General features: G+C 39.5%; 1 protein-coding gene across 4 annotated transcripts in view; it reads left to right on the top strand.

Moving 5' to 3' along the window:
* dnah9 (dynein, axonemal, heavy chain 9) overlaps positions 1-25,071 on the top strand; it is a 163,734-nt gene that overhangs the window by 91,163 nt on the left and 47,500 nt on the right. For all 4 annotated transcript variants that reach the window (XM_008437720.3, XM_008437725.3, XM_008437726.3 and 1 more), the window contains 10 exons: positions 127-360; positions 9,255-9,335; positions 9,589-9,768; positions 10,319-10,549; positions 13,996-14,190; positions 15,759-15,878; positions 21,015-21,203; positions 22,218-22,453; positions 22,545-22,667; positions 23,046-23,250. In XM_008437720.3, the coding sequence (XP_008435942.3) occupies positions 127-360; positions 9,255-9,335; positions 9,589-9,768; positions 10,319-10,549; positions 13,996-14,190; positions 15,759-15,878; positions 21,015-21,203; positions 22,218-22,453; positions 22,545-22,667; positions 23,046-23,250 (1,794 nt within the window). The remainder of the gene's footprint in view (positions 1-126; positions 361-9,254; positions 9,336-9,588; positions 9,769-10,318; positions 10,550-13,995; positions 14,191-15,758; positions 15,879-21,014; positions 21,204-22,217; positions 22,454-22,544; positions 22,668-23,045; positions 23,251-25,071) is intronic.

Genomic DNA, 25,071 nt, shown 5'->3' with positions numbered 1-25,071 from the left:
TGCAGACCGAAGGCCACAAAATTAAATTCCACGCCTCAGCCTGAGGAAGTGCCGGCCCTCGCTGCAATCTGCACGGTCCCCCCCCGTTTCCAGTGTGAAATAACCGCTGACTTTTAAATCACGCAGCCCCAGGTGAAGGAGTCGGTGAGCAGGTTCATGGCTTACGTCCACACCACCGTCAATCAAACATCCAAGGAGTACCTGGCTAATGAGCGGCGCTACAACTACACCACGCCCAAGTCTTTCCTGGAGCAGATCAAGCTGTATCACAGTCTGCTGGGCCAGAAGAGCAAAGATCTCACCGCCAAGATGGAGAGGCTGAAAAACGGCCTGCAGAAGCTCAGCAGCACATCTGCTCAGGTATTTGCATCTTTAATGGGAACCTCTGTTGAAAAATTCATCCCTGCAACTAGACATTTAATTACCTAGAGAGAATTTTAATTGATACACGTGCAGACAAGTGATCGGTGGAGAAATGCTATCCCTGGAAGGAGCTGACATGCCTAGAATGTAGCATTAGAAGTGGTAAGAAGTGACAGTCGGTCTTCTTAGAGTCAGTCAGAACAGTGACTGAAGGTCCTCACATCTTTAATACAGACTTTAACCAGCAGGAGGCAGAACAAGATGCTGTGGTATTAGAAGAGCTTGAAATGTCTCAAAGTTAGACGCGTTTCACTTGATTTGTATTGTCATGACTTTGTTTGGTGATACAAGTGGAAGCCCATGCTTCTCATTAAGTGATGCAAAGTGCCATTGCTAATATTTAGTCTGCTATTAATGCTAATTATGTGGCATTCCTAAGTAGCATAATTAATTTCTAACAATGAAACTTCAATCTGTGTTCCAGTTGAAAGTCAGAGGGATATGGTAATGGATTTGTTCAACCAGGCTAACTAATTAGCAACTCGAGCATTTAACACAAACACAAACATGTTTGGTTTATTTTTCAAAATTTCAAAATTGTTTGTTTTTCTTAATCAATATTAAAACCATTCAAGTAAATTATTTTTGTTTTCATGACACCAAAGCAAATTGAAAATCTCTGTTGCAATGTTGTTTTAAAATACCCATTGCATTGCTGCAACCTCCACACTCTCACCAAACGCTCCACCCCCAATACATCCTACAACCCTGGTGTCAGGAATAAAGAGGATTAAGAGTGCACTTTTCATTCATCAGTGTGGGATACAGTGATGCCTGAATGCATTGCAGAGCTGCAGGCAATAGAAAGACTTTCTGATTTGTGCCGCATAACTACAACTGCTCTAAAATCCTTTTGTAGGGGAACTGATGTCACATATTAAGATAAAATTGCTTAAGAAACATCTAAAAACAATATGAACAATACAAATAAATACAGTACCATACAATAGATACTTATTCTTTAAATTTTTAATCGTACGGCAATGTGAAATATTCTACAAGTTTGTGACAACCATTGAAAAACCTTGTCCCTAAATTATAATTTGGAATAAAAACGAGCTGCAAGCTGTACTTGAGTGCTCTAAAAGGCACTCATACACAAGACGGGTGTATGACAACCATATAGCAGCTTTAATAATGATTAAACCTTAAACAGAATTCCAGTTGTCAAAAATCATTCATATTCCTGGTTACTCTATTTCGTCTGAGTAAACTGGTAAAATATTGTCAATATCACTTGCCAGTAAAACTTATAATGACTGTTTTGTTGCAGGAACATCATTAAAAGTTGTCTGGTATGTTTTCCAGAAGAAGGCACTAATGGACCTCGATACTATTACAGAAGAATTAAAGAAGAATTACACCTATCCAAATTAACAATTAGTCACATAATTGTATTTATTTAATCTCTTGGTAATTGTGACTATATAGTTGCCTTTATTCACTCGCATGACAACAACTGAACAGCTACATTTTGAGGAATAATCCCACCATGTCATCAGTTAAATTGATAGTGGAATCATAAAGACCCTTTAACTTGTATTTTCTCCTACATTTCCCATATAAATGCCCAATTAATCTTGTTTATTTTTTAAACCTAATACAATCAACCAGTAAAACCTGAAAATAAATCCCCATAATAAATTATTAAAAGGACAAATAATACCTTACAAAAGCATTTGGACCTCCTGGTATTTTACATTTGTTCTTCTTAGTACCTAAATTTGATGTTGTTATTTTGGGATTTGGTTTGTGATAAACAAACAAAAACAAATTGTGAAGTGACTGAAAGATAACATATGGTTTGCTTTCAAATAAAAATCTGAAAAGTGTGTTGTGCTGCCATGACAAAGCCTTCCACATCTGGAGACGTGCAGTGTTAGGTTTGTCTCCCACCCGAGCTGTGGGTTGCTGTCACTCCTCCAGATTACCTGAGCCTTTTATGTGCCTTGTGAAGATGACTCAATTGATTAAATTTCATTTTGGGGTTTAAGTGAAAATAGAGTTGGATGGAAATACTTGTCACACCTTTCAGATTTATATTTGCAAAACAAATCAAAAACTACGTCTGATCTTTAACAGCTATCATGTGGTATTTAGGGTCGGTTTATCACGTCAAAGCCTGAGAATTAATTTAGATGTGTGGTCACAATTTGACTAAATATATATTCAATCAAGGGGTGTAAATACTTAATGAAGGCATAACATTTTCCATCTTACATCTGCGTATAACTTGACGGCACATAGATTTGCAAAGCTGTTGCAAAGAAGAGAGCAAGATTAGTTGTATGAAATTGATTTGCATAAGGTAATGTTTCCATCTTTAATATCCACACCTGGATCCATTTGTTCTAATGTTTACCATCTCTGCTGTTTGCCAGAAGAGGACTATATGAGTAATGGAATGCAAAGTCTGAGTGTGAAGCAGTCCTAATTATAGTGGGCCCGCTATCCTCTGTGAGTTAATGCAGAACCAACTACACAAACACAGTTTCACTTTGGCATAACATGCATCTCTGCTGCTTTGCATAAACAGGCCCACACATTCCCACCCGCACAAAATCACACATGCATAAACACCCATTGCGCATAAGTGACGTCGGTGCTGAAAACCACAGACTGTCCTGTTTTCTGTTTCCCCCCCCCATCTCCTATTTACTGTAGAACTCAGCCACCACATATACATTATATATATAGGGGTTATTATGCTAACTGGGGAGCTATTTTAATTAGAGAGCGCATCCTTTACAGCAGCAGGCCACCATTAATGCAGCCCGTGTCTGTTAGTGCATCCATGCCAATGCCTGGCCTATTTGAAGTATTGTTGTTTAACATTCTGCACAAGAGGATCCGTTGATCACCAGGGGCTGCCTTGGTCATGGTAAACAAAGACCAAGAGGGTTAAAGCAAGCCCTCTATATATATATGTGTGTGTGTGTAGGGCGCTGTGAACGATCCTGTAGCTGTTTATGAGTCATGAGCTCCCTTGGGAAAACATTAGTTTATTTATTTTTTCCTCCTCTTTGTGCAGATACTGTCCTGCCCTCGGCTGCTTTAATTTTGATTTATGTTTGGATTTGGTAGTCTTACCACAAACGGCTATAAAAGATGGAGTGTTGTAAGTCATCAAAGTGAGTTGCAAGAAATTTAATAAGGAAGAAAAGGTATTACCAGTATTGTTAACCCTTCGCAAGGACTTCAGATTGTACTAAGTCCCATTCAGATTAAGAGCTCATCATTTCACACACCCTAATATAAACCACCTCTTGTTAATCTGTATAGCAGGGGTCCCCAAACTTTTTCCTGTGAGGGCCACATAACTTTTCCCTTCTCATAATGATCCCAGTATTATTTTAAAAAACTGAAAAATCTTTTTTTTCCCCTCAAGGCTATTTAACTGATCAACAACATTCTCAAATTTCAATTCCCTATTAAAACCTAATTCCGTTTTAATGGGCGCTTTCTTCTTTTATTCCCAATTTTGACTTCCAATGATTCACTTCCTGCTAAAGAGCCCCCTGGTGGTTGAAGAAAAATCCACATATAAGCCACATGGTTCAAAGCTTAGGAAAAAAGTAGTGGCTTATAGTCCGGAAAATACGGTATATGAAAAAAAATCTAAATGCTCTCTGGTATTGTTCAGGGGGCCGGACCAAATGTGGAGGCGGGCCGGATCCGGCCCGCAGGCCGTAGTTTGGGGACCACTGCTGTATAGCCTATGAAATGGTGTTAAATGTTGAAAGGTAAAATAATGCTCTGTTCTACGATACATCAGGCAACTTTTTTGTTCCACTTTTCTAACTATATGTGCTATCAATTAATATGGCTACATTTACAAAACTGCTTGCATTCATATATACTCAAGTATGCCTGTTTAGTTGCTTGTTAACAAAAACAGAGAATTCATCAATCTCGTAGCAGCTTCCTATTGCTGTTGGGAAGATAGAAAAGATTTTTAAAAAAAAGCCTTGATGAAGTTCAAAGGGAACATCGTAAAAGTGAAGAAAGGGAATTTGGTGATCGTTACGTGACACGGTTGTTGATCCAAGACAAACAGGCTTTAGAATTTAATGAACTGAAATCAGCAGAAATGTTCATGCAAAATCATGTCAAGTTTACAGAGCATAGTTCAAAATATATATTTTGGGTGACTGTTTTGGGAACAGAAAGGCCTTGTCGATGTGGAAGTTGGAGGAGATTGGGTAAACAGGTGCGAAATAATAAAAGAACAAATACTCATTTCAACCAAGGTATGTAAAATCTCACGATGAGCCTTGAAGATTGGCTTTTGTCTGTCTACAATTTACGAAAGTCTCACCAAAGTTGGACAGTAACAGGTTGCAACAATATTGAGCGTTCAAGTGGGTCTTAAATCCAACTGTGACATTCAGACTGCAGGGTCAGTTTGGTTTAATCAAAAAGAAAACATGAATCATTAATGGTTTTGATGGTGGCTTAATGGTATGTAGGATATATTTTTGGCACACTTCTGACACCTTCATACCAGTTGAGCATAGTCCAAAACCAAGTCTACCTGAGTGACGTTCCTGACCTTCTACATTCCTTTTATGATACTTTCTTCACATCACACTCCATCCTGTCATTGATTGGTAGGGTTTCCCGTGGCAAATTTACCTGGGTCAGAGGTCTCATACACACCAATTTAAAGACCTCAGAGGCACAACACCACCGAATGTTCTGCATGTGTTCATACAGTGCTCTATCTGTTTGGTACAAATCAAATATTGGTAACTGAAAGCAGTTTAATTAAATCTTTCTAAGTACAAAGTTGGGTCAGGTAACTACGGTTTGTGGCTGTTTTCAGCACTTGCATCAATTTATGAGAGGAGAACTCTTAATACTTCAGCCCAGCAAAACATTTAAATTTCATGATCCCAATTTTCTGAAACATTTTGAGATGGTCACTCCCAGTTCTATCATGACTATCTACCAGTGAACAAACCAAAGTTCACTGGGTAAACTTTACTCACATAAAAGAAGTGAGCTTAGACTTTCAGAATTTGATTTGCCTGGACAGAAACCTGACCTCAACCTGACAGAACAGAGAACAAAGCTTCTCTAAAGGCTTTGTAGAGCAGAGGCTGTTTTACCTTAGCGGGGTGTTGGGCTAACAACCTGTTAAACTCCAAAGATTAGGAATAATATATATATATATATATATATATATATATATATATATATATATATATATATATAAAAATTCCCTTCTCACCCTCCGCGGGTGGTCTGTTTCATCCTCTGAGCTCTGGTCCTCTACCAGAGGCCTGGGAGCTTGAGGGTTCTGCGCAGTATCTTGGCTGTGCCTAGAACTGCACATTTCTGGACTGAGATGTCTGATGTTGTTCCTGGGATCTGTTTGAGCCACTGCTCCAGTTTGGGGGTGACTGCCCCGAGGGCCCCGATGACCACAGGCACCACTGTGGTCTTCACCTTCCAGGTCTTTTCCAGTTCCTCCCTGAGGCCCTGGTACTTCTCCAATTTCTCATGCTCCTTTTTCCTGATGTTGTAGTCACTTGGTATTGCTACATCCACCACAACGGCTTTCCTCTGTTCTTTATCCACCACCACAATGTCCGGTTGGTTCGCCATTACCATCTTGTCTGTCTGGATCTGGAAGTCCCACAGGATCTTAGCTCGGTCATTCTCCACCACTTTTGGGGGTGTTCCCCACTTTGATCTCGGGGCTTCCAGTCCATATTCTGCACAGATGTTCCTGTACACTATGCCCGCCACTTGGTTATGTTGTTCCATGTACGCTTTCCCTGCCAGCATCTTGCACCCTGCTGTTATGTGCTGGACTGTCTCAGGGGCCTCCTTGCACAACCTACACCTTGGGTCTTGTCTGGTGTGGTAGATCTGAGCCTCTATTGCTCTGGTGTTTAGGGCCTGTTCCTGGGCGGCCAGGATGAGTGCCTCTGTGCTGTCCTTGAGTCCAGCTTTCTCCAGCCATTGGTAGGTTTTCCTGACATCAGCCACTTCAGTTATTTGTCGGTGGTACATCCCATGTAGGGGCTTGTCCTCCCATGGTGGTACTTCCAGCACCTTGTCTTCTGTTCCCCATTGCCTGAGACATTCGCTGAGCACATCGTCCGTTGAGGCTTTGTCCTTGATGTATTTATGGATCTTATATATATATATATATTCAGACTGCATTTTATTTGATCCAACTAATCTGACTCTTATAATGAAAATATAATTTCCGTGAGCTTCATAAGCTCCCCTGCAGACATTTGTGTGATATTGTGGTTTCTGCTGTGAAAACAAAGGAAGTAATATCTTTTCTAATGGTATTATTTTCTCAATATTTTTCTCAATATATACCTCAAACAAAGAGTTGCAGAAACAGCAGTCCTGGTGGGTCTTACAGACTGTAAAGCTTTACCCTAACGGGTCAGAAACGGGAAGCAGCCAGATGTTTCTTTGTTTCATGAATTAAGCTATAGATACAATGCGAGCCACTCGGTGAAATCTCCAACTCTGCCCATAAGCTATCTCACGCATGGATGAATTTGTACAGTCTGTTGCTGTGGTATCAAATATCTTGCCCTAAGAAACAGTTGTTCCAGTTTACATTTACAGCAACAGGGACTGAGTGTGGGTTGTCTCATAAAGACAGTCGGGAGCAGAGAGACGTTTTTTTTGTTTTGTTTTTGTTTTCCTCTGCTTGGATTTCCATCTGCAGCAGATAAACAGAGAAACGGCTCAGATGTACTGAACATCACCCATGTCCTCCACCAATTAGTGTGTCCCTGTTTCCCCTATCCACCTCCTTCCTTTCTCCCCCACTGCCTATTCATCTTGTTGATGGCTCACTTGGTGATGGTCTCATATTCAACCAATTCTTTTTTGCATGGAACTGTAGCGAGCCGAAACGGCTGTCTTCCCCCCGGCCTTATTTCCAGTTGGTTAATTAGCTGAAAGACAAGCTGGAAAAACAGTTTGTTTTTATTTCCCCCGTGCAACGGTTTTGATGGAGTCGGACAGCGATGCCGAGCCCCATTTGTTTGGGAGTTATAGGGAATTTGTAACAGCTTTAATTTCTCTTTATGACCGTCCTTGGTCTCTGTTAGTGAGTGTGTGTATTTGTGTATATGTGTGCTGATAGCAGCTCTTGATCCTAAAGCTTTTTTAAATTTATTTTTTACTTCCCCTCCCCAGAAATCCATGCCATTCATTTTTTCTGTGGCTTTATCTGCTTGGACAGGGAAAGATTTTCTCTACATAATGGATTAAAGGTCACATGGCACAATGCAGCACGGCACAACGTCTTATCATCAAAAGGTTTAGGGCACTTTGTGGGGCTTATTTGTTAGGCTTTCCCAGTCACAGAATCATATCCATGGCTTTGAATGACTAAGGAGATGTTTAGATTTCAGTTAAATGGTTGCTGAGCTTTGTCAGCAGTTGTATTCTCCACACGGCCCAGTGATGATACAATCACCGACAAACGATCAGTCCCTCTAAAGCATGTGAGTCTTTAAATGAGATAACAGAATCATTTGCTACGATGAGTTACAAGATGATTTCCACAATAACAAAAATAGATTGTTTGTTGCTACGTTTTGTGGATTACAACCCTTATATTTAGTGCTGGTATTTTACCTGACAAGGTATTCACTGTGCCTTTTTGACAAAGACACTAATATGAACCCCATGCTCGTTTTTTGTTTTCCCCCATGTCTTTACTTCATGCATAAGAACACAATATGTTCTCTCCCCTTCTGCATCTACAAGCCCTGCTCTCTACTCAGATTTTTCTCACAGCTCTGTAGATTAACTACAAAAGGTAGTTTTCAAACAGTGATTTATTAAAAGAGTAGAAGTGATCAAAACCAACCATGATTTGTATCGTTAAAGCTAAAGCCAAAGGCCATTTCCAATGCGCCATGATGACATTTAAATCTTTTGTGACCAATGCCTCAATTTTCTACAGCAGTTCAGCCTAAACAGCCTTATCTTCTCTCTGAGCAATGCACCACACCAGAGAGCTATGTTTGTGTGGAATATCCATAAAAAGGTGTGTTGTGTAGAAACTGTTGCTAATATTGGAGCCCTTTTCAAACGGACATTGGAAAAATGTTTTTTCCCAGTCACCCGAAAGGGAAAATGATCACTAATATTACATTAAGACTACACATCGACAAGCACTTAAAAATGAAGAGTCAATTCAGTTGAGCCTTACAGAGAGAATCCAAGTCAACTATTTACAATCTAATTGATCTGCATTATCAAAGAATAACGTAAAATTCTCTCTGCTATTAAAACGGACTGAAGTTTCTAAGTTTCTGGTTTAAGTTTACTATCCTGCAGGATGCATCCCTGCTCCAACAACACCTGCATCAAATGAACATCTTGTTACCAGGCCTCCGCCAGATTTCACAGCATCCTGAAGAGGTAATTCAATCATTTATCTCAGCTGTGTTGGAGCAGGGATCTATCTAAAATATGTAGTTCAGTAGCTCTAGTGGCCTGGAGTTGGTGATCCCTGATCTTAAAAAAACTCCAGCAGGTTGAATCGAGTCATTGACTCGATTCAACCTGCTGGCTTGAATCCAGCAGGTTTCAATCCAGCAGGTTGAAACCCTGCAGGAGTTTCTACAGGAGGCTAGAAACTAGCCTCCTGTAGTTTCCTGATCTAGGAAAAAAACGCATCTAAATGGATAAACTCTGAGCCAGTTTTCAGGTTTCTTACTTTCCATCTTACGTCTGTAAGATGCATGCAGTTAGTAAAAACTCAAAGGATTGCTTACACCTTGCGCCATTAGTCTCGTTTCTCACTCTCTGAACTCCTGAGTCTCCTCCTCTGACAGGTGGATGACCTCAAGGCCAAGCTGGCTGCTCAGGAAGTGGAACTCAAGCAGAAGAATGAAGATGCTGACAAGCTGATTCAAGTAAGAGCGAGTTGAATACCATTTATAATCATTCAGTGGTGATTTCTTACTTTGCTAGCCAGCAGGACGCATAGGTATAGATCTTTTTTATACCAAGCTTATTATTTCTTACATATAAAGGCATTGCTAGCAATTGCAGTCAGTTGCAGTTTTGACCTGCCTTTCTGTTATCTATAGCCTGTGCCGTTTCACTGCAGACTATATTTACCAAATCTGGCTAATTCTCTGACTAAGCCCTTTGTGCTACCCGCAGGAGGTTGGGATAGAAACAGAGAAGGTCACAAAGGAGAAGGCTGTGGCTGACGAGGAAGAACAAAAGGTGGCGGCCATTGCTGTAGTGGTCAGCGGCAAGCAGAGAGACTGTGAGGAGGACTTGGCCAAGGCTGAGCCCGCTCTGCAAGCAGCTCAGGACGCCCTCAACACGCTCAACAAAGTCAGTTCCTCTCTTATCTCTGCCATATTTGGTTTGTCCCATCACTCTTTATCTGTATCTTAATTTTTCGTTTAATTAAAAAAAAAAAAGATGTTCTTTGATCTTTTTTGTGGACTTGACTAGTGAGAAAAGATTATTAAATCACAGGGTTTAGACGGGCCTTTACTGGAATAATGTTGTCTTTATGTTTCGTCGACATTTTACTTTATCCTTGCATCCCATGCAGGTTTAAGAGCTGGCTGGGGGATTTTCGAAAACACCCTCTGTGTTTAAAAGGTGCTCTCTGTTCAAACAAGCAGAACAGACAGTTCAATCACTGCTCAGCGCTCTCTCCAGATTCCTTAATTAGAATTCTCTGTTGTCGTCTCAAAGTCAGCACAGGTTCTTCTTCCTTTACTCTAATCCCCTCCTTTTTTCACCCCCACTTTTTTCTTTTTTTTGTCCCCTCCGCTCAGAAGACCAGACAGATTGCGCAGTTGCTCAAACTCAATTAAATCACACACGCCCTCTTCTTAACTTTTAAAAATCCCCTCCTCGTTTTCCTCTTCAGAACAACTTGACCGAGCTGAAGTCGTTCGGTTCTCCCGTGGCGGCGGTGACCAACGTCACGGCGGCGGTCATGGTCCTGATGGCAACCGGAGGCAAAGTCCCGAAGGATCGCAGCTGGAAGGCAGCCAAGGTGATGATGGCCAAGGTGGACTCCTTCCTGGACTCTCTGATAAACTTCAACAAGGAAAACATCCCAGAGGCCTGCCTGAAAGCCATCCGGCCTTACCTGCAGGTGAGCCTTCCTGGTGGCTGGTGGGTCGCCAGGCGCTCTGCTCCAACTTCTGCTAATAAATCCTAATTTTAGCAGGCCGTGATTATAATGACAGAGGCACATTATGGCTGTCAAGCATTAAAATGACAGCCAGAGAAAATCAAGGAGTAAATTAAGTGTTGCAAATTTAACAGCTGCCCTGATTATGAGGTTCAATGAAGCAGACACGAGGCATGGCAGTGCAGCAGATAACACACACTTCTGTTTCTTCACAACGCTTATATAAAAACGTTCATCTTTTTCACTTGGCGATGTTACCAAAACATAGCCATGTGAAAAACTTTGGGCATCCTATAACTGGGCTTTACATGCAAAAAACCCTCTAAGATACCTCAAGGCTGAAAGTGAGGAGTCGGGCAAATGTTCTTCAATCTGATGTTGGAAACATATGACTACAAGAAACATCTTGCTAATGCTATTTAAACCAAAAAGAGTCAGACCAGGGATTAGAGGGCATGGTGTCCCAACATTTTCATATCTTCTGTTCAATAAGTTTAATTGTTGTTCACTAGGTTTTGTTTTCTTATCTAAAAAATAATTATCCGTTGAGCTGAATATTAACTTTGTGTCCCAAATTTTTCTCATTTTATTTTAACTTAAGCTTCCATTGTGACTACCTTCAGCTAATGTTAACCTTTTCAAGCAAATTTTACTGGCAGATATCTGTAGGATTATTGAATATTTTATACACCGTATTTGCTCGACATCTGAAGCCCCTTTGGGACGCCCTTTCAATTATCTGACAGCAGCAAAATGTGGCGAATAAAGTCTTAATGAGCACCCCAGTCAGTCTTCCTCCAAAGTCCCAGCTGAATTCTTACCAAGTCAGGTCTTGTAACGTTTAAATGTCACTTTTTACCTCGTTACATATCTGCCCTGTCTCTATTCACTCGCATTAATAGATTCCAGGGTGGCTTACATGTTTTGTTTTTGCTCTTTCCGTTGAGATTAAAAATATTCCGAGCATCAATTTGTTGTGGCACAAATAGACACTGCCAGTCAATACCCGAGCCTCACATTGTTTGTGTGTTTGGCCAAATTGTAATTGTGTGACGTTTTATCGTTTTTGTCAATGTTGCAGTAATGAAAAACAGATCAAAATATCCACCAAGTAAAATACAAGACAATGAGTTGACAAGATAAAATGCTAGACGTGCAATTTGTTGCATATTTAAAGTTTATTATGTAACTTTTCATATAAATGTTATGTTTTTAGTTCTTACACTTCGTCTTGGCATTTTGGTTTTTACAGTTATCTAATTCTGTGCTGTCCAGTAATCCTCCTTTTGCAAACACCTTTTCTACCATCTTTAAAAGGCAAAAATATTATAATGGTGATCTGACCAGCCAGCTTTGATCTGAGTACTTGTGTTCATCATAAATTTGTGAAAGGACCTCTATAGATATGTTAACCTTTTTGTGTGTGTTAGAGATTCGTTCGTTTTGTAATTAGCAAATTACAAATATGACCTTCACAGCACAGCAGGGAGAGCAAGTTATTGGACTGTAAATACATTTCATAAGTGGGGACTTCTAATGCTCAAGAGAAAACCAAGATTCCACAAATAAAGTTGTTTTTTTAATTCAAGCATCTGTATAAAATTACACATGACTTTTCATTAATTAATTTCACAGCCAGGGTTTAGTATGCATGTCATAAGGTTGTAATGTTGGGTCCCCTTCTAATCCAAATAGCTAAGTGTCCATGGACAAGACATTTAGCCTCACATTCCCGCTTATGTCCTCACCATAAGGATATTTCACTAAACTGTTACATGTAATAGATGCAAATAAATCCCCTCTTTAAGCTGCTTCTGCTTGTTTACACATCACCAATGGATCCCGCCATGTTCTACATAGATTACGACACCTTTCCTGAACAGCACCGAATGTTCAGCTGGGTAAACATCAACCACTTTGCATAAAAATGCATATCATATATCTCCTATTCTGTTTGAGGTGTTTTTTTATGCATTAAAGAATATACCAGTATTATTTTTTTATTTATAACCCCCCAACACCAGAGGCATCTGGCTGAAATCCAACGGTGTTCTGTATTAATATACTTCACCAAAGTCTATTAAAGGTGAGAATTAACAAACTTATCAGATGACATAAGGCAAAGTGCTGAGTTGTGTTTTAGCCTCAAGACCTGCGACCGATTGTCTCATTAGCCTTCTGTCAACCCTACATCATACCACTTGGCCTAGAGCGGCTTTACTTTTACCTGAGTCACTACCTATCTTGGTGGCTCGTAGGTGTAATCACAGCGGGTTGACTTCAACCCCCCCTTGCTGCCTCAGGCCTTTTAGATATTGGCCTGAAGGCATCAAGTCCCAGCTTGAAGTGTGAAAGAAACATTATCCCAATTGTAGAAAAAAACAACAACAAAAAACAGCTTCGTGGTTGTGGTTTAAAATCCAAGTAACATCATGGTTTTAAAATAAACTACATCATCCTGTGCAAAATAGAGAAAAGGAATCCTAGTCATGAAAATAAAAGATCTTTTTTTTAACAAAACCCCTTTAATTGATTGTATCTCAGTGATTACACTTTATAACTCATATAAAGTCACTCCAGACTTTAAGCAACAGTGCTGCGCATTATAAATTGATTTTTTTCTGGTTCAGGTTTGGAGGAGAGCATTGCACCACCTGGTCTTCTACTAATAAATTGTAATTCTTATACCAGTTACCCCTATGACGTGGCACCGTGCTTTACCTCGTTCCACTTGACTGTAAGCCTGTCAATTTTGCTGGATGATAAATCGCCCAAATAATTATTGTAAAGAACATCATTGTTTTTGTGAGAACATTTTCAAGTAATGGCATAACAATAGAAGTTTGGCTTCTCAACGATCAATAAACATTCATTTTGTACTTAACACTGGAGCTGGAAGATATTTTAGATATCCAAATCAAATTAAAACATGACAACCAAATAACAATAAATAAAACTGGAAAAAATATGTATTATCAGAAAGAAAATTATCAAGCTCATTTTACTTTTTCAAGCGGTTAATTGCTTATTTCGACATGCTTACTTGATTACAATAAAAGTTAAAGTCCAAGTTTCAGTTATTCTATTTACTTAATATTTCCATTGAGTTTAACTGATTTTATTAATGTATGTCAATATAAGTTCTTTAAGGAGTTATTTTTACCATAAGTGATGGGGTTTAAATACCACCAATAAACTAATGAATAAGTCCTGTTGGATAAAGTTAACAGCTACTTTGATTTGTCTCTAATTTCTCTATAGGAAACAACGCGAGTAAAATATTTTCCCCAGAAACCTACTTTGGTTCCTCCAAATGATTCTTATGTAACAAATGACATGTTTACCAATCCTGACCAAGGTGGAGCGTCGTTTCAAACCCGTTCTTCGCCCATTTTGGTTCCCTCCAGGATCCAGACTTTCAGCCAGACCTGGTGGCCTCCAAGTCTTACGCAGCCGCTGGTTTGTGTTCCTGGGTTCTAAACATTGTCAAGTTCTACGAGGTTTACTGTGAGGTGGAGCCCAAACGCCAAGCTCTACGCAAGGCCAACGCTGAACTGGCTGCTGCGCAGGAGAAGCTAACGGCCATCAAGAGGAAGATCAACGTAAGTTGGATTAATGTCAGGAATAATAAAGTTGATTTTCAACGTTGTGATTGAATTTCTATGGAGTTTAGAGAAACATGTTTTTCCTTATCCCTTTTTTCAGTTCTTTCTGTCCTCTGTGTCTTAAGTTTGACCTCCTTCTTTTTCATTATCTTTTCTTCATTTATTTATTAGACTTTCTCTTCTCCTTCCTTCAATTTCCATTCTTTATTGAATCTTTCCCTTCATATATCCTTACTTCTGACTCAGTGTCCTTACCTATGTCCTTACATTTTTTCTTTTCTTCAACCAACCATTCCTGATGACTTCAATCCCTTCCTACTCTTCATTTCTTAGATTCTGGCTTTCTTTTTTTGTTTTTCTTTTTCATTCCTGTGTTTTTCTTCCATATTTGTCAAGTCTTGGATTCTATTTATAAAGTCTGACTTGTATAGAAATATCTACCATAAATGTTTGGCATCTTTGGAACTTAAAAATGAAAAATTAAACTAAGAACTCTGGTAATTTGAGTCTGAAAAAGTCAAAAGTCCGTTTCAGGACACTGACTTAAAATAGATCTTTTTTTTTAAAGAAAGTTTTGGTATTAATATTGCAAATCATTGCTGTGATGCTTGAAGGTATACTTTTATTTGTGTTTTCCATATCATCACTCCTACAAGTCAATATCCAGTGACAGTCATTAAAAAAAATCTCTCAACTTTAGTTTTGGGCTGACTGAGAGTTGAATAATGACTTGTGAAAGGTAGACAACGGTGCCTGATTTGCGAGACATCAGCGAGGATCAACAACTCCCTCAAACCCCGAAGATATGCAGTATATTAAGAATCTGATGGCGCACGGATAAAATGGAAACAACCACAGGCTGTGTGAGCGGCGGCAGAAAGTCAGGATATGAATTATTTTATCAGCCTTTGAGTGACAGTTGACACACAAGCTCTTCCAGTAATTATACACCGCCAGCTTTCCATCAATACAAAGCTGGTGTAAGTGCTTTAAAAGGCTTTTGCTGTTCATTAATCTAAAACCAAATCCATCACTTCCCCCCTCGCCGTAGAAAAGGCAGCTGTAAATAATTGTTGCTCAGTGGTATTTGACATTCAGCTCATCAGAGGTCCGGAGAGTCTCTCAGCGGAAAGCGAGGCCTGTGACTCTGCGGCAGATGCGGCCGCTTACATCAAAACCCGCGGAGTGCGGCGCGTCGGCTGTTAATAAGATCCAGCATGACTTCTCGCTGTCATTTTTCAGCCTTCAGTCAGATCGCCTGAGCAGAGAGTGGCTTTTGGAGCCAAGGGGAATTAGCAACCCTCAAGCTAATCTACTGAACCTGTGTGCTTCTCTGCCGATTAATCCTGTTTGTCCTTGTTATAATTGCTTCCATATGCCAATAAATCCAACAAAAGAGGAAAAGAGGAAAGTTTTATCCAACTTGTCTCCTCCCTCCCCCATCCAAAGCTACTTTTATAAGCCCTTATGTTTTACTTGACTTCATCAACAAATTAATAAGTGCCTAATATGTTTTCTTCTCTCTCCTATTCTTTGTATGTGTGTGTGCTTTTGTTTTTTTTAAGCACCTTGATGAGAACCTAGCCAAGCTCACGGCAAAGTTTGAGAAAGCCACTGCGGACAAAGTGAAGTGCCAACAGGATGCAGAATCAACGGCTCGCACCATTTCACTGGCCAACCGCCTGGTGAGGAGGACAGCTGCAGGATAACGTAGAGCACAGGCTAACCACGAACACACCAAAAACACAGGCTAACCACAAACACACCAAAAACACAGGCTAACCACAAACACACCAAAAACACAGGCGGTAACTCTTTATTTGAAGGGGTGTGCATAAGACTGACATGACACTGTCATAATCATGACATAACATCTGTCATGAACATAAAGAAGTCTTTATGAATGTTTATGACAGTTGTCATGAAGTGTCATTCGGTAAATAATGACAGTCCATTAAAAGTGCCAACTTTGCATGATTTTGTAAATTATAATTTCATGCAAAGTTGGCATTTTTAATGGACTTTCAATGCAACTTTTAGAGCAACTTTGCATTAAAAGTGTCATTATTTACCGAATATCACTTCATAACTACTGTCATAAACATTCATAAAGACTTCTTTATGTTCATGACAGATGTTATGTCATGTTTATGACAGTGTCATGACAGTCTTATGCACACCCCTTCAAATAAAGTGCTACCACACTGGCTAACCACTAACACACCAAAAACACTGTTTCTTGTTTAATTTACAGACATTGCATATTGTAAAGGTATTCACTCCCCTTGAACTATTTCACATTTCATTCCATTACGACCACAAACCTTGATGTATTTTAAAGGGATTGTAATTGATAGACCAACAAAGTAACAAGTAAAAGAAAAAATATAACTATATATATATATATGTGTGTGTGCGTGTGCGTGCGTGTGTGTGTATTTTATTTTTTTTTACAAATAAAACTCTGAAAGCGTCATACATTTGAATGCATCCCTTGAGTTCTTCTCTGTATCACCAACTTTTCCGATTTTCTCCTGGGACATTTCTCTACCACCTTCACGTATCTAGAGACTAAAATATTTGCGGCTTTTCTTTCTCTCCTTTTTTTCCATTTGGCAACAAAAGCTCCCACTGTGGATGGGCAGCATGTGTGAACACGTATTTCAAGTCTTGTCGCAGGCTTTCAGTTGGACATAGATCTGGACTTGGAGGCGTTTTGCTGGGAGGAGAACCTCTACTCCTCTTTCGAGTGTTTTCCGGATTTCAACTCTATTCCGTCTCGGGTTTCCCTGTATTTAGCTCCATCCCTACTCCTGTCCTTTCACTGTCTTTCCTCCCACTCGTGAAGAAAAGTATCCTCACACCAAGATATTAACACCATGTTTCCCCAAAGGATGATGTGTCCATGGTGACATTTCCCCCCTACGCATGATGTTTTATAAAGACCAGAAACATCAGTCTCACCCTCACCTGACCAGAGGATTCTCTTACATTTTTGTGTGTTTTTAGCATTGGCTTTCTTTTTGCGCTGTTCCATAAAGATGATATTTATGGAGTAAATGATTTACAGTCTTCATGTCTTTCACCTGATTTGTAAATCTCAAACTCCTCCTGCTTGATGACCCTATGTCTCTTGCTCCTCTGTAGGTTTAAGGAAATGGCCGTGTCTTTGTGGATTTACAGTTGTTCAAAGCTTGAGATATTGTTTTATAACCTAACCCACTGTTAAGCTTCCTCACATCTTTACCCCTGACCTGCTTGTTATTCATTCAGTATTTTATTTTTTTTAAAAACATCCCTGAGGGCTTCTCAGGACATGTGTTTAGTAGAAATGCGTGTCTCAGTAAAATACATCAAAGTTTTGTGGTTCTTATGTGATAAAATGTTTCAGTGGTTCTGGAGACTTTTTAAGGTCTTGTACGGCTTTCTGCTCTTCCTGCAGGGTCATATTGTTTTTATAAAAATGTTTATTGTACAAGGGAATGAATGAAACGCTTTACTCTAGTTTTGATCACATTGGAGTTTCTGTTGTGTCATGCTTTGTTTTATTTCTTGTAAATGTAATCATAAAGGCTTACTGACGATGAGAAGTGTGCGCCTCAGAAAATTTCAATATAGTAAAAAAGTCATAGCGTATTTATAGAAAGGAAAAAGTGTGGTAGGAAAATGTACACCAAGCTGGTTCAGTGACCTGGGTGTTTCTTAATCAAATGTTTCTAGACACTGAACTTGGCGTATTCATTATTTGAAAGCCATATTCATTAAAATTACAAGAAAAGAAAACTTGGAACATTTCACTCTATCTAATGAATCTATATAATGTTGAAGTTTAACTTTCTGAAATGAGAATATTGAACATTTCCAATTAAAAACTTTTGGTAACACTTTATTTGAAGGGGGGTGAATAAGACTGTCATGATACTTTCATAAATATGACATAGCACCTGTCATGAACATGAATAAGCCTTCATGAATATTTGACTGTTGTCAAAGCGTCATTCGGTAAATTATGACACTTTTAATACAAAGTTGACATTATTCAAAATGTCTTTGTTATGACAACTTGACATCAACCAAGAAATCATTACTGTTTAAACTTTACCTTTAATAACATAGTTACCTAATTTTTAAAGTGCAATCAGTAATACTTTTATAACAAATGTATATCAGTAATGATTTCTTGATTAATGTCAAGTTGTCAACAAAGACATTTTGAATGTTAACTTTGTATTAAAAGTGTCATAATTTACCGAATGACGCTTCATGACAACAGTCATAAATATTCATGAAGGCTTATTCATGTTAATAACAGGTGTTTATGAAAGTGTCATGTCAGTCTTATTCACCCCCCTTCAAATAAAGTGTTACCAAACTTTTTGAGCTTTACTTGTAACACAGCTTTTCTAACGCCTATTTAAGTCCCTGATACTTTTATTAACATGCAAATGGACCTCATTCTGTCTATGTAGCATGTAGCAGTTCCATGCACCGGTCCATGCAGTGTCTTTTTGTTCACACACTCTTTAAAAACAGAACCTAGCATTAGCACAGAGACGTGAGATAGTGACTCATTCAGCTGCTAAGTCCTTCACTTGTTGACTGAAATCTTGCTTACTGTCTATGCTTAGTTTAAAATGAGGAACTGGTACATTAATCCAGTGTTCTGTGACTGTAATCTTGTGACACACTCTCTGCTTTTATTGTTTTTTGTTTTTAATAGAAGTATACAGTACAATATACAGCAGATCCATGAGATTCTTTTGCCTCTTGATTGGAAGCCTGGCTGAGGGAGGATCTGCCTCAGTAGTTAAGGGCGCTTGTCAAACGTAAAACCCTCTGTAGAGAAAAGGAAAGAATCAAATAGGAAGAATATTTGGAATGGGTGTTGATCAATGAGGATAGTATTTAAAATTTTAATTTAGGTGTAAAATTAAAGTAGAGTATGATTAGACTGAAGGCTGAATGGTGGCACATTTATTAACAGCGCTGCCTTGCAGCGAGGGGGTTTGATTCCCCCGCCTTAGTCATTCTACCAGAGTTTGCGTATTTCCCTCCTGCTTGCTTGGGTTCTCTCCAGGTACTTCTGCTTCATCTTATAGTCCAAAAAAATACTCATTTTTGGACACCCACACAAGGCATCCCAACCATGAAAGAACAACTTACTTTATCCTCTCAAAGCAGAGGAGCAGTGGCTCTGTCGATGACGCAGATTCTCACAAAGAATCTCATTTCCGTCTGATTTGTTGTTTCTCACCTTCACAAACATAATCTTTCTAAGTATTTTTGGTCTAGTTGCTAGTGCAAACTTGAACTTTGACTTTTTATCAAAACACAGAAGCTTATTTTTAAGTCAACAATTATTGATGAAACCGTAGTGCATATTACGTTTTCATCAATATTAAGGAGTCTTGCCGTAATAGAAGCTCCTATTTCTTGCTGAAAAGTTACTTGTAACTTCGTTTCTTCGTATATTTGCTCTAGAAACTAGACCAAAAACACTAGGGAAGATTTTGTGTTTTCTGCAATTCAGTCATGACCCCATATCTCCTCCTCACCATGAATGAGATCTATAATTGCCTCCTGACTTGTAGCTTTAGAATCGGTTCCACTGAACACTTGGCAGGTATTGGAGTCAGAAACACAGGTCTAATCATTCAGACCAGTGACAGCTGAGTGCTTTGCTACAGAACACAATTAGCTTTATAAATGTTAGCCTGGCTTTTCTGGTTCGTCTCAGCTGCTCCGGTGCCTCCTGTCAAAACTAATGGGCTCTGGACGGCTTTAATCAATAAAGATGAATGCTAAATGACTTTTGGAAAATAAATGGATCTTGATGTATTGCTAATATACTCAAGATCATATTCTTTAGTCACATGGCATTTTACTTACAAGGCTTTTACGACTAAAGAGTTCTCAGATAACAGTTTTTGACAGATTAATTCGTAACATGTGAGCTATCAGTTTAACTTTCAAGATATAGTGTACAGTTAAGTTATCCGCTGTCCAGATATGTCAATATGTACGCAAGTGATTCTAAATAATAAATGCCGTCAAAATGTCTTTCTAGGATTATCATTAGTGGAAGGAATACAGAACACAAGTTTGCAATTATAAGCTTTTACACTCAGGTATTTCTAAAGCTGTCAGCTGGCGGGACTTTCTCTCTCGTGGCCGATGGTGTGTACGCTGCACACAGGCAAAGCATTTCCTTAAATCCTGCCATCACCACCCAGCTACCTGTGCATCCACTGCTGACGACAGCGAAACAAAAAGATGAGTGTTGACAGTGTTAGCACGATAATCTAAATTATTCAGAGAAGGCTTTCAAAAGGCCTGACAGGAGCAACAAAAAGCAGGCGAGGTTGTGCTAATCTGCCAGTCAGTCCTGAATATCAATGCAAATGCACCTTGCGAGCGCACATTGTTTCCGCGACGGGTGCCGAGCTCCCGGTATATGCGTAAAAGCGTCCGGCCTCTCGAGGTTGGCAGAGATAAGACATTAGCGTGAGCTGTATTCATCAGCGGAGGGAAATTGGATCACTCCAGCGGTAAAAAGTGGAGGTGTTGGAACACGAGCCTAGATGTTATAAAGGAGATGAAAATCTAATAAAAAAAAGGACTTGGAGGTTGCAAATCATTGTTGTGGTTGGGCGTTCGTGGGTTGGGTGCATCAGCAGCGGCATCCATAGATTAATTTAAGTTTGATTCGACGGAAATCTCTTTAGGGTGAGGAGGTGGGGGGGGGTTTGCTGAGGAAGGAGAAGTTGCAGTGGGAGTGAAAAAGGAAATGCATTTTCTTCTTCTCTCGGCTTGTATTCCAGGTGGGAGGTCTAGCGGCTGAAAATGTTCGGTGGGCGGAAGCGATAGAAAACTTTAGAAGACAGGAGAGGACATTGTGTGGGGATGTTCTCCTCATCACCGCCTTCATTTCCTACCTGGGCTACTTCACCAAACGCTACAGGCGACATCTGATGGAGAACTGCTGGAGGCCTTACCTCAGTCAGCTGAAGGTATGTGGATCACATATACAGATACTATGCAAAACCTTTATCAAAAGTGCACAGCAGCATCAGCAAATACACCTTCATTTTCATTGGGAAATTATATTACTATTATTTCATTAAAAGGAGCAAACTGAAGACCTGGTTCTGGTAAGTGACAGTGTTTTATTTAATTAAACTCACATTTTTAGCACACATGTTAAAACCTGCAACTGGAGCTATTTAGTAAGATTCTACTTTTATTAAAGTAAGTTGAAGAAATGGGCATAAATCAGTTAAACTCCTACAAATAGTGACTATTAAAATGTGCATTGTTCTGCAGCTAAAATGCTCAAGTAGTTTCTTTTTCAGTAAAACAGGGAAGTCAAAAGTCTAAATGTTTACTGTAGACTAGACGTTCAATAAATGCTTATAATATTTTACCCTGCAAGTGTTTTACGTTATTTAGACAGATACAGAGTATCTGTGCATCCTGAAAAAGTCTTAAATTCATGTACCTAAAATTAAGGTCTTAAAATATCTTAAATTCTTCTTACATAGGTCAATCCCACGTCTTAAATGTTGACTATTTAATGTCATATATGCAATTTCCTTTCAGGCAGAAGCTTGAGTCAAGTCCAGACATCTTCCTTACATTCTGACTTGAGGTAGTTGAGGCTACCGCTAACTAGTTGCTAATAAATCCTTGCTTGCTAGCTATCTAACTTTGTGTTGCATAAAAATGTATTGCCAGTTGGCTGGATGACATTTGTTTTCATCGCTGGCTCACTTCTGTAGCCAACTCATACAATGCTAGGTGCATTTTGTCCAAAAATACAAAAAAACCTCGGCACTCTGAGGGTTAAGGCTGTTGAGAGCTGAAAGCACAAACAGGATTCCCGAACCATCCCCTATATTTAGAGTCCTTCTGGTCTTAAATTGCTTTCAAGGTTTCATTAAAAAAGGTATTAAAGTCTTAAATTTGACTTGCTGAAACCTGCAAGACACCTGTGGATAAATTGCTGTTTCTTTCTATGGAATCAGGTTCCCATCCCAGTGACTGCAGACCTGGTACCTCTGACCATGCTCACTGACGACGCCGACATCGCTGCGTGGCAGAACGAGGGCCTGCCGGCTGACGGGATGTCCACGGAGAACGCTACCATTTTAACTTCCTGCCAGCGCTGGCCCCTCATGGTGGACCCCCAGCTACAGGGCATCAAATGGATCAAAAACAGATACGGTGATCAGCTGCGGGTGATCCGCATTGAACAACGAGGGTAAGAGATGTATGGGGACGGAGCTTGGGTTTTTGCAGTAGATGCGGCTCGATTAATTTTTACAGGAATTCCCTCCTTTTTGCCTTGAAAGGTATCTTGATGCAGTGGAGAGAGCGCTGGCAGCTGGTGATGTGGTTCTGATAGAAAATCTGGGAGAAACGTTGGATCCTGTTCTGGGGCCGTTGCTGGGAAGAGAAACCATCAAGAAGGGAAGGTAAGACTTAAAGACGGGCATCTGACTTCACTGATATGTCACCAAATAGAAATGATTGGTGAGATCGGCTCGCTGTGATTGTATAGCAGGTTGATGTTTACTTTGATATCTGTCAAAATGAAACTAATTCAGCTTTTCAACGGATTATTTTAACCTGAGGAGTGAGAAATGTTTTCTACTTTCATACAAATACAATCTTAAATATCTATGAATTTTTTTCTAAATTGTTGAACACTTTGATTAACTGTTTGAGTCTAATAAAGTACACAAGAGTTTGGTTTCTAAGCAGAAAGTGAATAAATTTTCTCAGTTCATTTTAATGCAGTGACTTTTTGATGCTGTCTATATCCTGAAATCCTCCACAAACAAACATTTCAGGTTTATAAAGGTCGGAGACAAGGAGTGCGAGTACAGCCCCAATTTTCGTCTCATCCTGCACACCAAGCTGGCCAACCCTCATTACCAGCCGGAGCTGCAGGCGCAGTGCACCCTGATAAATTTTACAGTGACCAGAGACGGACTGGAGGACCAGCTGCTGGCGGCAGTGGTCAGCATGGAGAGACCCGACCTGGAGCAGCTGAAGGTAAGAAGAGGCAGACGAGGAATAATATCTGAATCTGTTGGACAACAAGGATGTTTTTTTCATAAATGTCAAAAGATGTAAGCGTGAATCTGAGCAGACCTGAAAGGAGAACATGGCCCACTAGTCGACTTTCATCAGAGGATAAACAACGATTCGCGTTATACTGCTTGAGTTTTACGCCTAACGTCTCCTCTGAGCAGGTGTAATTAAAAGAAACAGACAGAGAAGTGCGAGGCCTCCACAAAATGGGCTTAGCACTCCCGCTTGTCATTATCCATCTTTAACGCAACGTGTCAGCGAGAAAACGTCTGTCTCGAAACATCACAGGAGGCTGTGAGTCTGGGCTCTTTGATTCAAAGACAATCAGCCAGCGCCTTTGATTAACGCCTGGTGGATGTCTGATAATTATGAGGCCTACTTGGGGAAACTGCTCAGCCGGATGCATATGTGTGTGTGTGCGCTTGTGTGTGCGTGTGTATTAGCGTGGGAGTGCATGCATTGTATTGTGTGCATAAAAAGTTGTGTGTGCTAGCATGGCTTGTACATGAATATGGAGTTAACCAAAAATTAGATCCACTTTAAACGTGCAAAGCGTTCCTATATTAGAAGCATATTATGATTATTATTTTTCATGTATTGCATCCACTTTTAAAGGAATTTCACAGTTTTAGCTACTGATACATGCAAACATTAAAACTAAAGCAGCAACAGATTTAATATTAGAGCTGCAACAATACATTCACTCAAGACATGCTAGTGTATCTACAACATAATGTATAGCAACTACTCCCTGATTGTTCATGTCAAATCAACAGGCAGGAGAACACAAATGGGTGTTAAAAACATACTTCAATGCTAAAACAGAAACTAAAACTGATTTTTGGGATGAATAAAGCAAAATAGAATAATTATTTAAGGTTCCTTTGAAATAAATTACATCAACTCTATCGGGATTATGTGGTCTGCACTTAAAAGTCTCATTTGTGCCTGGAAACCAACCAATCTAAATGAACTATGACAATTTAGCCAAGAAGAGTGCTCATATATCATCACCACAAGCTTATTGACAGCCACAAAAACCATGCTGTTCAAGTGAAACTTTCCTACAAATATTTGTGTTGTAGTATGGATACACGTGAAATAGTTTTAACTATGTGAACTGTAAGGAAAAACAGCTATGTCTTACTGTGATTTTATTGACAGAGTAAAGGCAGTTTAATCTCTTCATCAGTGTCAAAAAGAAGAAAACGCAGATCATTTTAACTGTCGGCATAAAATGATCTGTAAATCTTCTGGAAACGTAGGTGTTTGGGGGTGTTTGGGATCAAATCCAAAATGTTTTCTTCATTCAACTCATACAATTTGACACTCGCATGGCAATAAAATTTCTTTACCAGAGTCAGCTGATCAAAGAGAGACAGGAAGAAAAAAAAAAAGACGACAACTCCACATCAAATACATTTCATATCCTGATGCAGCAGATTGCTCGATTCCACACCATCGATCCCAGTATACATTTTTGGAATGGGAGAAATTTAAAAGCAAAGTCTTTACTTTAAACATGTCGCAGGGCTTGATTTTTGAACAAATCTCTCTTATTACCATGTGTTTCAGTTTGCCAGGGTCGGACAGGAGCTTTAATACGTAGCAACATCCAATCCCACTTCACAACTTTTTCAAGTGTCTGACGTCCTAACTTAGTGACTCGGTGGTGCAGCTGTGGTGGGTCGGTTTTTATCTCCTGGTTCTTATAAAACTGTCCCAGAACTTTGATTCATTGTGACTTTTAAAAGGAACTGCTGACGGTGAGGGGGGTAATTA

The sequence above is a fragment of the Poecilia reticulata genome, chromosome 19 (assembly GCF_904066995.2).
Source record: "Poecilia reticulata chromosome 19, P_reticulata-male-v2, whole genome shotgun sequence".
Classification (NCBI taxonomy): Eukaryota; Metazoa; Chordata; class Actinopteri; order Cyprinodontiformes; family Poeciliidae; genus Poecilia; species Poecilia reticulata.
The sequence above is the reverse complement of the archived record's forward strand: the minus strand, read 5'-3'. Positions and strand labels throughout refer to the sequence as shown.